General features: G+C 42.3%; 1 protein-coding gene and 1 non-coding gene across 2 annotated transcripts in view; one reads left to right on the forward strand and one right to left on the reverse strand.

Moving 5' to 3' along the window:
- The window catches only part of TTC27 (tetratricopeptide repeat domain 27), a 175,232-nt gene that overhangs the window by 9,699 nt on the left and 152,021 nt on the right, over nt 1-13,512 (reverse strand). The window contains exon 17 of the mRNA XM_003795698.1: nt 1,377-1,574. Coding sequence (XP_003795746.1) covers nt 1,377-1,574 — 198 coding nt within the window. The remainder of the gene's footprint in view (nt 1-1,376; nt 1,575-13,512) is intronic.
- On the forward strand, nt 12,628-12,732 carry LOC111727147. Its single transcript, XR_002774770.1, has one exon. It is a non-coding gene; the product is annotated as a U8 small nucleolar RNA (small nucleolar RNA).

Consider the following 13,512-nt stretch of genomic DNA (forward strand, 5'->3'; position numbering starts at 1 on the left):
AAGAAGGATGGAGACTTTACGTCCTTCATGTTCACATGGATGGAGCTGGAGAATGTTCTTCTGAGCAAAGTATCACAAGAATGGAAGAAAAAGTACCCAATGTACACAGCCCTATTATGAAACTAATTTATACCTTTTATATGAAAGCTATAACCTAATAACAGCCTAAGAATATGGGGGGGGAGGGAGAAGGGAGGGAGGAATGGGTGGAGGGAGGGGTTTGGAGGGATCACATCTGAGGTTTATCTTACAAGGATACAAGTGAATCTAAGAGCAGAATGTGAACGTTTTAAAATAATAACTAAGAAAATGACATGAAGGCTATGTTGACCAGTTTGATGGAAGTGTTTCGGATTGTGTGTGAAAACCCCACACTGTACCCCAGAAGTGCATTAATGTACATAGTTACCATTCAATAAAAAAAAAAGAAAAAAAAGAAACCTGCCTAGAGAATGGGGTGTGAACTTGGTTAAAACTATGGAAGATGTGTAATTTCACAGACGTGTAAAGCACTTTCTTTCAAATCCTTGAAGGGGAGGTCACAGATCAGAGAATTCTGGTTCCCCTTAATTGCATATAATCGTAATTCAAGAGGAGAGGGAAGGACAGGCAGTGGGAGTGCGTGCAGGTGGTGTGTGCTCTCTGGGCTCACAAGGCAATGGTGGAAGGCAACTGCACAGGCCGAGGGCGGGGAGAACAAAGAAGCCCTTCCTAATCTCAGAAGCCTGCAGATTAGTGGGACTGTGGCTAATTCCAGACTCACACAGGAACATTTGATTTGCTGTGGATGTTTTGAAAAGAACCACACAACAAGTATTCCAGACTTGGATACTCTGGGGGCTCCTTTAACTTCTAAGACAAGAGGTTAGAGGCATAACTTGCGTGTAACTGGGTTTTACTGTACTTGTGAGAAAAGGCAGGGCAACCTTTGTAAAGCGTTCTATGTTTAGACTTCAAAACTTTTTCAACGTCCTTATCTAATTCCTTGTCTTTTTCCCTTTTGTCATCCCCATCCCAGATCTAAACAATCTACCTTAGTCTTTAACAAGAGCCTGCAGAAAGGGGTGTAGAGAAATGAAAAGTGCCAGCCATGTGCTGCAGATCCAGTAGGGTAGCGAGTCCAAGAGACCCTTTTTCGGGAAACAGAACAACTATATGAGAAAAATTCACGGAAAGTGAAAAGATGAATGTTTCAAGTCTTAACGTGCCCACAGTTCAAAGTGCTTGTGTTAAAGACTGTATGAACCAAAGCTGAGCTCGAGCATACTACTCTTATCTTCCAGATTTATTAGACTCTTTCTCCACCCATCGAAAAAGCAGATAAACTACACATGTGCTCAAACGAAAGCGAGGGCACAGAGGCCCGAAGGACTTACCTTTTCATTCTCTTCAGGCTTTTCACTCTGCCCGTTTCCATACACTTGGGCATACAGCCTCCAGACTTCTCCATCATTTGTCACCCGTGAAGTTATTCTGCCAAATAACTCCTGCAGCTTTCCTCTGAGGCCCGTGGCAACACCTCCACTTCTATCAGTCATCCCGTCAGTCACCACCCTGACCAGAATTTTAAGGACCTTAAAAGTGCACAGAACACACTGGTAAGGCGGAAACCACCAAACAACAACAAAAACCAAAGAGCTACCCTCACTATCGTCAATGACAATGACAATGACAAACCTTGTGAAACCTGTTAGAATATCGCCTTATACTTTCAAAGAATAAGATGAAAGTGAAGCCACCCTAAGCACTCTATAGACTCTCCTGCTGACGACCTATCTGGAAATCCCTTGTCAATGCTGGGCGGCTGTTCTTCCACACGGCCCCATACTTGGCACTTGTCTCTTCCCTCGGGAGCGTTCCCTCTGAATGACGGACCAGATCCACGCTATAGCTTCAAATCTATCACCCAGTCGGCTCTGCTAGAGTTTGTGCAGCTCCAGCCAGACTCCTCTCCAGAGCTCCAGGACTGCACCCCAATACCTACAGGGCGGGTCACATCAACATCCTGTGTTGATGAGTGAAATGGGAGTCTAAAAACCCTCTTCCTCCTGTAGTCTCTAAGTGAGTCTGTCTATACAGTTCCCAGAGCTAGATGCTAGATTCTAGATCAGGGGGCCTCAAACTTTTTAAACAGGGGGCCAATTCATTGTCCCTCAGACCACTGGAGGGCCGGACTGCGGGCCCCAGGACGAGTCAATGCAGCTTCTCCTGTCTTAGTTTTGGCCTCATTAACTTCCTTCTGGACTGCTGTAATAACATGCTGACTGTACTTAAAGAGGTCCTAGCCCCTTCTAATTATTGAGTTCTAAACTGCTAATGCATTTGCATTAGACATGTGAGGTACCAAGGAAGAAGTATCTCTTTTCTTTCCAACTACTCCAGGCCTGCTCATCATTTAGCAACTTCTTGGTAACCTGTTATCATTTAGTCTTTGCATATTCTATCCTAGATGCTTCAAATACTGACAGCGGGATTAAACTGAACCCCACAGCAGGTTACATTATAACAAGACACACCTGTCAAAGCCACATCAGGCTGGGCATCTCAAGCCAGCTCCCTGGAAGCATAAAAAGTGCATACTCAATCTTCCACTCCTTTGATAAGGGGCTAGAACTGGCTTGGGGAGAGTATCCAGGACCCTGCTGGTCACTGTGGTCCAAGGACCGACAGCCGTGGGTACCACCTAGGAGCTTTTTAGAAATGCAGAATCCTGAACAGACATGCTGATCCATCCTGGACCAAGACTCTGCATTTCTAACACACTCTAGGGGATGCTGATGTTGACAGTCTCCAGACCATACTTCGAGGAGTAAGGTTCCAAGAGACAGGTGCCCACATCTTTGTTTTTACTCTGAACTTCAGGGAGAGGACCACAGTTCCTTGTCTGACGTCACCAGTGTTTACCACAGTGTCTGGTACTCAGCACTGACTCAGTCATACTTGTGCCTGAAAGAAAGACGGAATGCCTAGACCTCTTAGAAGGCGTACCTAAGAGAAATGGGACCAGCGTGCCACCTTGTCTGTCTCTTTCACAGAACACTCTGATCCATGCATGAGACGTGGCTGAGGCACTGAGGATCCTTTGGAATGTGAATGCTTTCAGGAATGTGAGCTCAGACTCATGGTCCTAATTATACACAGTCATATAAGTGGACAGGAGAATGTTCAATTGTGCTGTTTCTTTCTGATTTGGACAAAGTACATCATCTCCACTGGCAAATTCACATTATGATCACACACGTGTAGTTTTACTTCGGAAAGTAACGGAATTCATATTTCATTCCATGGGTAGTAAACCTGAGAGTAGCAGGGCAGGGGAAAGAGTGCGAATGCACCCCATTTGTTCCAAGGGATCATTCTCTAAGCATTTCAAAGATTAACGTATTTTGAAAGGGATGATTTATTAAAATAGTTACTAATGTGAACAAAGAAAACACACTAAATGAGTAATAGCTAACTTCTGCTGGAATCTCACATTGGGCCCAATATCCCTTCCCCTCACTTTAGGTGAAGAGACAACAGGGAACAAAATAAAGATAAAAATGGAGGGTGGCGCCTGTGGCTCAAAGGAGTAGGGCGCCGGCCCCATAGCTGGAGGTGGCAGGTTCAAACCCAGCCCTGGCCAAAAACTGCAAAAAACAAAACAAACAAACAAAAAAACCGGAGAGCTGCAGGCTGGCGCTGGGGAGGGAAGATTTGTGACAGTGTGTGCACCTCCTATGTGTATATCCGGAACACTGAGAAGGGAAGGGAACCATAGTCAGAGTGGATACTGAAGACTTCTACCCAATTCACATGCAGATACCCCAAGAAAAGAGTGGGCTGGGGGAGGCAATAACCACTTTGTTTCATACTCCCCATTGGCTGGTAAATGGTCAGTAGCCAGTAAAACAGCTGAGGATAGAGCTACAAGTTCTATATTGGAAGAAAGGATAATGTGAGTCATTCGGCTCAGCGCCTATGGTTTAAGTGGCTAAGGCGCCAGCCACATACATCTAAGGTGGTAGATTCAAATCCAGCCTGGGCCCACTAAATAACAATGACGGCTGCAACCAAAAAAAAAAAAAATAGCTGGGTGTTGTGGCAGGTGCCTGTGGTCCCAGCTACTTGGGAAGCTGAGGCAGGAGACTCACTTGAGCCCAGGAGTTGGAGGTTGCTGTGAGCTGTGACACCACAGCACTCTACACAGGGGGATAGCTTGAGGCTCTGTCTCAAAAAAAAGTGAGTCATTCATGGCGACAGCAGATATTGCCTACAGAGGCTATTTTAGGCAAGAATGGAATCTCAAGGAACACAACACTTAGGGAAAATGAGTAGAACCCAGTAATGAGACTACAAAGCAGTGGCCAGAAAGGGACAGCCTGAGAACCAAGGAAGGAGAAAGTGACAAAGAAAGTACAAAGAGCTGGCCTGGAAGACTTCACTGGATTTGGTGATCAAAGGGTTAGTGACTGTATCCTAAACCAAAGAACGAGAAGGGCAGCAGAGACACGATTTTAGGCATGAAGTTTTTAGGCAAAGAGAAAACATGGAAACTGTGGCCATTATTAACCTCATGGAAAGCAAAGAGCAAAACAAGACAGTACGAAGCCCATCACCACAGGGCCCTGTGAGACTCACTTTCATTACTGTCTGCAAAGCTTGTAATGTTAATAGAGAATACTCATTTAACCAAAAATGTTAATATAAATATTAAAGATAAGAAGGGGAAGCAGTGTTAGCGCTGGTATAAGACAGTTAAGTTCTCATTTCCTATGAAAGGAAATCAACAAACAGTGCCCAATTTTGGATAATGAAAAATAATAGTACTATATAACTAATAATATGAAATACAAAAATGTGCAAATAGCAGAAGGGGTTCTCTCTTGGGAGGAAGGCCTTTCCCAGGACGCTGTGAGCATACAAGAGCCCCTGGGGGATCAAGCTGGGCGCAGTCCGGCGGCAGTAGCGCAGGGTGGAAGTGAGTATCAGGTGCCACGGCTCACAGCCGCTGAGCAAAGCATTTTGATTCTAGGCATTTTTCTTCTCCATGCTACTATACATGTCACTTCCCATCAGCATGGACAGTCTGTGTCACAGCAGTGCCAGCCCAGTACCAGCCAGGGACCATGCAGGGGCATCAGGGTAAAGGGCCTGCCTAAGATGGGGAGCAGAAAGCAAGGGCTCAGGCAGCCTGACAGGACCTGCGAGTCCCCTCCTCGCCTCCCCTCCACATGCTCAGGTCAGATGATGACTCAGGAACACGAGCACTGGAAAAAGGGCAGAGTCTGGCAGAGGTAAGGGAGGGTTCCTGAGGCGCCTGGTGATGCTGAGAGGCGGCAGTGGTGAAGTATATCCACAGGTGATCCTTATATGGCCCAAATTCACCAGAATGGGCACAACAGGCCCTAGGCTTTAGCCCTCCCGAGAAGTACACATTACCAGCTGAACAGCCAGTATCATCAAAGAAGGATGAACCAGCAGAGGAAATACTAAGACATTTGAAAAGTGCAACCACAATAAACTAAACAAATCGAACAGTTTATGTGAAAAAGAGTTAAAGGGTCAAACCAAGGGAATGAACGAGATCTGTTGTGTAGCAGTATATATAGAAAGAAAAAGAGTGTGAGGACTGAGGTTGGGTCACTCTGGCTGAGAAGGAAAGATGTGGATGGGTCTCACGGGAGATCAGGAAACAGCAACAGCTCGTAAGCTAAGAAGTGTGGGATTCTGGAAGTCAGGTGAAGAAAGTTATCAAGAAAGGAGAGAGCAACAATGTTTACTACTGCTGACAGGCCGAGTAACCCAGGGACAAACAACTGTCCACTGATGTGGCAATGCAGACCTTGACAACTGCACTTGGTAGATGGGTAGCTGGTGGAGACAAAGCCTACGTGGTGTGGGTTCCAAAGGGGCTGGGAGCAGGGGAAGTGGAGATAATGTGGGAAGATGCCTCTCCTGCTAGAAAGAGAGTGAGGAATGGACGGTAAGCGGTGGGGGGAGTGAGTTTTTTGTTTTTGTGGTTAAATTATTTATACATAATTTGAAAACACTGATAATGTTCAGGAACTAGGGCAATAAATAAAGGCATTCAGTGGTATTTTCCCATTTGTACTGTAACAAGTTATAGATGTAAGATGCTCTTACTTTTTTATCTGAAAACAGAATCTACGGTCTACTTCAAAGCTGACTGTTGAGTCTGTGCTTTCTTCTTGGGGTTCTGTGGATCTAATGAGCGTTTTGAACCCTCTTCCCAGAATATGTACATATCCAACACACACACATATCTTTTCATGATATTTCATGTAATATTATTAGTCTCCTGAAGCCTAATAATAGGTCCTTCCTAGAAATCCCAATTTGTCCATTATGACGTGGGATTTTGGACTTACCCCTCAATGCTACTTCATATAATGAAGAACGTCTCTCTTTTGAAAAGTATTACTAGTTTTCTAACAATTCTCTTCTTACTCTCACCACCTCTTTAGTCACTTGCAGATGTCCAAATCTCTGCTAAAGACAGGACCTTGATAGTAGAGGTCTGCCCTCGGGGCAGCTCTGTGAATGCCACCTCTGCTACCACTTACAGCTCCCAGGGAGGTGCTGGGTGTGCTTCCCTCCTTATCAACACCACTGATCCAATGCTACTAACACAACGGTTTTCTCCCTGAAAAGGAAGTGTGAAAGTTGGGGTAGGCTAAAGAGTGACCCCCCAAAATTCACATCTCGACCTTATTTGGAAACAGAGTCCTTGCAGATGTAATTAGCTAAGATGAGGTCATACTGGACTAGAGTTGGACTAACTCCAACGATGTCTTCCTTATACCAAGAGACACAGAGAGAGGAAGGTGGAGGCAGAGGTGGGAGTTAGGCTGCCACAAGCCAAGGAGAGCCACAAGAAGCTGGAAGAAGCAAAGAAGGATTCTCCCCCACCAAGTCTTTTTTTTTCTTCAATCATTAAAATTTACATTAAATGCAGTTTTCTTCCCCCGACGCCACCCTGAGTCTTGAGAGGAACATGGCTGAGTCAACACTTGATTTTGAATTTCTGGCCTCCAGAACTGATTGGAAAGAATAAATTTCTATTGTTTAAGACACCAATTTTGTGGTAACTTGTTACAGTGCCCCTGAAAACAAATATTGTATTTTTGGATAGAAAGATTAAGACAATATTTAAAACAATGAAACAAATCTTCCCAGGGCACTCACCAGGCTGCCAGTAATCATCTTGTTCAGGATGCAATGAACAAATGAATATTGCTGTCACAGCCTACTCTTAATGGAGCATGGCTTTTTGTCATATAAAAGGTTTTTTCCATTGATGATGGTGATGATTGTAGTTATATTTCAATAGCACTTGTATCTGCCAACTACTATTCCAGCCCTCTACAGATATTCACTCATTTAATCTCATAGTTCTCTAGTAACTCGTTTAACCCTCACAGCAATCATCCCCATTTTATGAAAGAGACAAAAAGTAGGCACGTAACTTGTGCAAGGTCACACTAGTGATGAGGGAAAATGAAATACACCCCAGGCTGTCTAATGCCAGGGTATATGCTCACAACTTCATTCTGCTTCTGAAGGAATTCCAATTTAAATATTCCACCCATCTGAATTTATTCCAGTTTTAAGCTTTTGGTCCTAAATGTTTGGCCAACCATTCCAATACATATTAAATATTCTATTTTTATCCCACAGATTTAAAATGCCATCATTATCACGCACTAAATTCTCATTCCTACTTAAATCTGTTTCTGAATTCTCTACTCTGCTCCATTCCATTCCTGTAGCAGATGTTAACTCTTTATATAAGAGGGATATTATTAGCTTTTTATCTTTCCTATTTCTCACAAATATTTTGTCACATATTTTTTTAATATGGTCATAAAAATTCCTTTCAGCTTTCTTTTACTGCTTCAGAGTTCAAGAAATATGATAAGTATCTACTTCTATTCCTAATTTTTCTGTGAGATGAAAAATATTTAGCCTATCTTTAGTCTAGCTAGAGTTCATATGGTGTAGCACACAAAAATTTGAATACATTTTTTTAAATCTGGATGCTTAGAGTGAGTTTTTTCATTTAAAAAATTTTAGTAAAATAAACATAACATGTGATTTACCATCTTAACCATTTTCAAGTACACAGCTCAGTGGGATGAAATACATTCGTACCGTTGTACAGCCCTCACCACTGTCCATCTCCAGAATTCTTCCCATCTTGCAGAGCTGAAATTCTACCCCATTAAACAGCAACTCCCTAACCCTTCTTTCCCCAGGTCCAACCACCATTCTATTTTCTGTCCCTATGATTTTGACGACGCCAAGTACCTCATATAAGTAGACCCATACAGTACTTGGCCTTATTGTGATAAGTTTATTTCACTGAGCATAATGCCCTATAGGTTCATCCATGTTGGAGCATGTTCCAGAATTTCCTGCCTTCTTAAAGCTGTGTAACATCCTGTTACGTTGCTTATCCATCCATCTACAGATGGAGACTTGGGTTAATGCTGCTATGAATGTGGTATACAAATATCTCTTTGAGATCTTGCTTTAGATTCTTTTGCTTGTATACCCAGCAGTAGAATTGCTGAACCATATGCTATTTCTACTTCATAATTTTTAGAAAATGGCATACATTTCTTCCTAGCAGCTGTAGCAGGTCACATTCCCACCAACCGTGCATGAGGGACCCAGTTTCTCCACATCCTTGCCAACACTTGTTACTTTCTGGTTTTTTGATAGTAGCCATTCTGATGGGTATGAGGTAGTAGTATAAGGTGACCAGATTTTAACACGGGACACCATTGACCGGGGGGGGGGGGGCCTGACAACAATGCAAAGTTTGATAAGCAGTTCTTGATAATCACTTCTCAACAATTATTTGTTATTATAGTTCAACATTATAAAATTAACAAAAATAATATAAAACTCACATCCTGGCAAAATAGCCACATGGCAGCTGAAAACCATATATTCCCTTACTGTTCTCCCGCCTGTTCGTGCATTCTTTCCAAAAATCAGGACTTTTTTAAAACGCCGAGAAATACAGGACAAATTGTTAAAAATTGGGACTGTCCCGCCAAAAGTGGGACGTCTGGTCACCCTAAGGTAGTATCTTGTTTGATTTGCATTTCCTTAATGGTTAATGATCTTGAGCATATTTTATTGTTGACTTGTTTATCTTCTTTGAAGAAATGTCTATTCAAGTTCTTTCTCAATTTTTGAACTGAGTTATCTGGTTTTGTTGTCGAATTTTAGGTGTTTTCTTTATATTGTGGATATTAATCCCTTATCAGATACATGACTTCAAATATCTTCTCCCATTTTGTGGGTTGCCTATTTCCTCTGTTAATGGAAGCTCTGATGCACAGTTTTGTTTATTTATTTTTTTATTTTCATGAAGTACAATTCATCTGTTCTTTGTTGTTTGTTGTTATTGTTGCCTGTGTCTTCAATGTTCAAGAAATCATTACGAAATCCAATGTCATCAAACTTTTGCCCTATGTTTGCTTCTAAGAGTTTTATGGTTGTAGCTCTTACATTTAGGTCTTTGATCCATTTGGAGTTAGTTTTTGTATGTGGTGTCAGGCAAGGGTACAACTTCATTCTTCACACCTAATCTTGCTCAATCATCATATCCAAGCGATGCCAATGTCACCAGAATGCTATGTGTGCTGGTCAATGGTGAAAAGTGACCCAGAGCAATCTTTAGACGCTAAATGCATCAAAGGTTAAACTCAGGTTGTGATTCTGTACTATGTACTATTTTTTTAACATGAAAAAGAAATTGATGTGCATATCATGCAATATTTTGCTTTCCCCCTAATCTGTTATTACATGGAGTATCTTACAATCAACTGTACTTCACAATCAGAGAGGTATTTTTACATAAAAAAGCAGCCTAGATTAAAAACAGCAAAGAACACAACAATGCATACATACTAAGTGGAGAATCAGAGGCTATGGGTTCAGGTATCAGTACATCATCCCTTGCACCTTAGGGCAAGTCAGTAAGTAACCTTACTGCCCAAGACAAATCAGCCTGGTGAACAATCACAGATTGTAAATCACCCTAAAAAAATAATCCTCAGTCTTCAGATAGTCCTTATTAGTGAAATCCGAGAGACAATCTGTTCCTCTCTCTTATCACAGCTCCTCACATCACTTCTGGTGTAGGTGTGGTACCCATCCTACTGACATTGTTATTCATAGTCTTCCCATTTCCAAGGTCACTGCAATAAAGTCAGCAAAGAAAAGAACAAATGCCTTTTCTCCCCAACCACCCTACCCCTCTTTCGGGTCCTTACGCCATTAAACAGGCTTCCTTGTATTTCCTCTGTTATACTCCTCCACTGGTAATTTGTTTTACCCCTTACAGTTTCCTTTATCCTCAAATGTCCTACTCTAGGAATCAGGCCCAGTTTCCCTTTAAGCCAGGCCACAAATCTACTGAAGAGTCATTGCCCTACAACGTGTTCAGAACCATTTCTCCCAGGTAAGCCCCAGTCAGTGTCCCTGATTAAGTCTGTAAAGAGTTATGCTGTCTGCTCAAGGTGAGTTCCTTATTCAATAATGTTGAGCGTCTGACAGTTTTCTGTTTGGTTTGGTTTGGTTTCTTGCTAAAAGAAGCTGAGGCAAGTCTTTAGCTTTAGGTATTTGCTCATTGCCTCCCAAAACCTTTCCCACTAACCTCAGTTGTGCCTGAATCCTTGATGGACGGCCATCTATTAGGCTTCCACCTACTAGGCCCCCGTCTTGGGTCCTTTTGTTCCTTATCTTGTTAATTGAGGATGGTTAAACCCTAGAGTGAAATGGTAAAGCCAGGAAACTTTGACTTAGAAACCTAAGTCTACTGTTTTTCAAACTGCTGCTCACAACCTATTAGTGAGTGGCTTGGGAGTCAATCTAGCAGGTCCGAAACAACATTGTTAAATCACTGTAACAGAGTAAAAAAGTCACAGTACCAGCCTGAGCAAGAGCTAGACTTCTTGAGTAGACAAAATCTACTAAAAATTGAGGCAAGAGGATCGCTTGAGCTCAAGAGTTTGAGGTTGCTGTGAGCTATGATGCCATAGCACTCTATCGAGGGTGACAAAGCAAGACTCTGTCTCAAAATAAAAAATAGTCACAGTGCACAGCACAAATCAATCATGAAACGGTTGTCTCATGGTAACACGCTTCCTCAGCTTTCATTTATCTGGGAATGTCTTCATTTCTCCCTCTCTTTTGAAGGACAGATTTGCCAGACACAATCTTAGTTGACAGGTTGTTTTCTCTTTTAGCACTTTGAATATATCAGGCCACTGCCCTCAAATTTCTGATGAGAAATCTGCTGATAATCTTAATGAAGATCTGTGTATGTGATGAGTGAGAGATGTCATTTTAATCTATAAACAACTCTGTTGTCCTTCATATCCTATCCAAAGCAATGCCATATCAATGAATCTATGTAATGGCCTTGCCCATATCTCTACATGTATAATTCATTCAGGTGACACAGAATTCTTTTTTCATATCTATACTGAATCTGTTTCTTACCTCCATATGGACCATGCTTAGGGCATGCAGCAAGCAGAGATGACTAGGGAGCCAACACTGGCCTTTGAAGAGTTGAATGCCTCTCACATGGAGGAGCAGCAATCTAACCTAAATGGTGTAGAATCTATACAAAGAGAAAATTGTAACTATTCTTTTCCTCCAAAACTAACCTTAAAGTCCTTGGCCAAGTCTCATCAAAATCTTGGCCTAAAGCACAAGGTGTTGGCCCTTTGAATCCTAGAGGTCCTCATAGCAGGAAGGAACAAGATTATCTTAGGACTTATTACAGAAACTTCCAGGACGGCTCCAAGCCAAGAATGAAGCAATTTCCCACCTTCCCTGCTTGGCTAACTCCCTGCTCCACTTGGAGCTCTCTAAGCACTTACTCTGCTTCCTGGTCTGATAACCCTGACTCCTGGCTTCCTCAAACCTCAGTTATCAGAGAGAGAAATAGGCAATTCAGCATTTTCTTTTTTACTCCTTCAGGAAAAAACGAACTAAAAAAATAGTTCTTAGAGTGTGAGAAAAACTCTAGGTTAAATGGCCAGCCTTGACACCTTAGCTTTATCCTTGTTAGCTGTAAGAAATCAGCATTATTAATTCAGTCTGTGGAGCCTCAGCTGTTCAATGGAGATAACACCTATTTTCCAAAGCTACACTTTGTATAAAGTATCTCCACCTCCTCACCTCTTTACTCTGAGGTAATACTCAGCCACCAGTGTTCCAGGACTTCAATTTGGTTAGTAATCTTCCCTGCTGCACCTTAATACCACCTTCTCCTGTCTCCAAAGAACACACCAAATAGGAATACACACAAAACAACACCAAGTATATAGAAGACACAATGTGTGATTGTATCTATATGATACGCAAGGAAAAAATAAAACTGTGCTGACAGAAATCAGAGAGTGGACTGCCAGGTGGAGTGGGGGGTGGGGTAGAAAGTGGCATAAGAGAACTTTCTGTGGTGATGAAAATGTTCCATATCTTTTAGGTGGTTAAGTAAGAATATATAATTGTCAAAGCACAATCACACTGACACTTCAGATGTGTACATTTTATTGTAAGAAAAATTATACCTCAATTGAAAAAGTATCTTTGATATCGTCAGGTGGGATAATCCTTACCTGTTTCTCCTTATAGAGAACAGATTAGAAAAAAATCTTTGATATAGTTCACTTGCTCATTAATATAAGGGGGAAATGTGACTTTTAGGCTAGGTGCAGCAGCTTGCATTTGTAATCCTGGCACTCTGGGAGGGTGAGGCATGTGGATTGCTTGAGCTCAGGAGTTTGAGACCAGCCTGAGCAAGAGCCAGACCCTGTCCCTAAAAAAGTAGCTGGGCATTGTGGTGGTCGCCTATGGTCCCAGGTACTTGGGAGGCTGAGGCAAGAGGACCACTTGAGCCCAAGAGTTTGAAGTTGCTGTGAGCTAAAGATGCCAGGGCACTCTACTAGGGGTGACAAAGAAAAAAATAAGGCATGCTTACATGTGATTTTTATCTTTGGTCCCACTAGTATGACAGGTCAAGCTATACAAGTCCTCTGGGTGTCACACTGGCTAACTGTAAAATGTGGAATATTTATCATCCACCTCAAATACTGTATCCCTATCTAAGATAATTCATGGTAAGTGGCAGAGACATAGTAAGCACTCAATATATGTTAATCCCCTTCCTTTTCTCTTCCATATATAAAGAGCAAATGAGGTGTCAATAATGCAATACTTAAATTTTTTTCCCAAGAGGACTACTCAATTATCAAGAAAAAAAAGAATGTTAAAGAAAGGGTGGGTTCGGCACCTATGGCTCAAATGGCTAAGGCACCAGCCACATACACCTGAGCTGGCAGGTTCGAATCCGGCCTGGGCCCGCCAAACAACAATGATGGCTGCAAACAAAAAAATAGCCAGGCATTGTGGCGGGTGCCTGTAGTCCCAGCTACTTGGGAGGCAGAGGCAGGAGACTTGCTTGAGCCCAGGAGTTGGAGG

Source organism: Otolemur garnettii, unplaced genomic scaffold (genome assembly GCF_000181295.1).
Source record: "Otolemur garnettii isolate 467f Iridium unplaced genomic scaffold, OtoGar3 scaffold00095, whole genome shotgun sequence".
Lineage (NCBI taxonomy): Eukaryota > Metazoa > Chordata > Mammalia > Primates > Galagidae > Otolemur > Otolemur garnettii.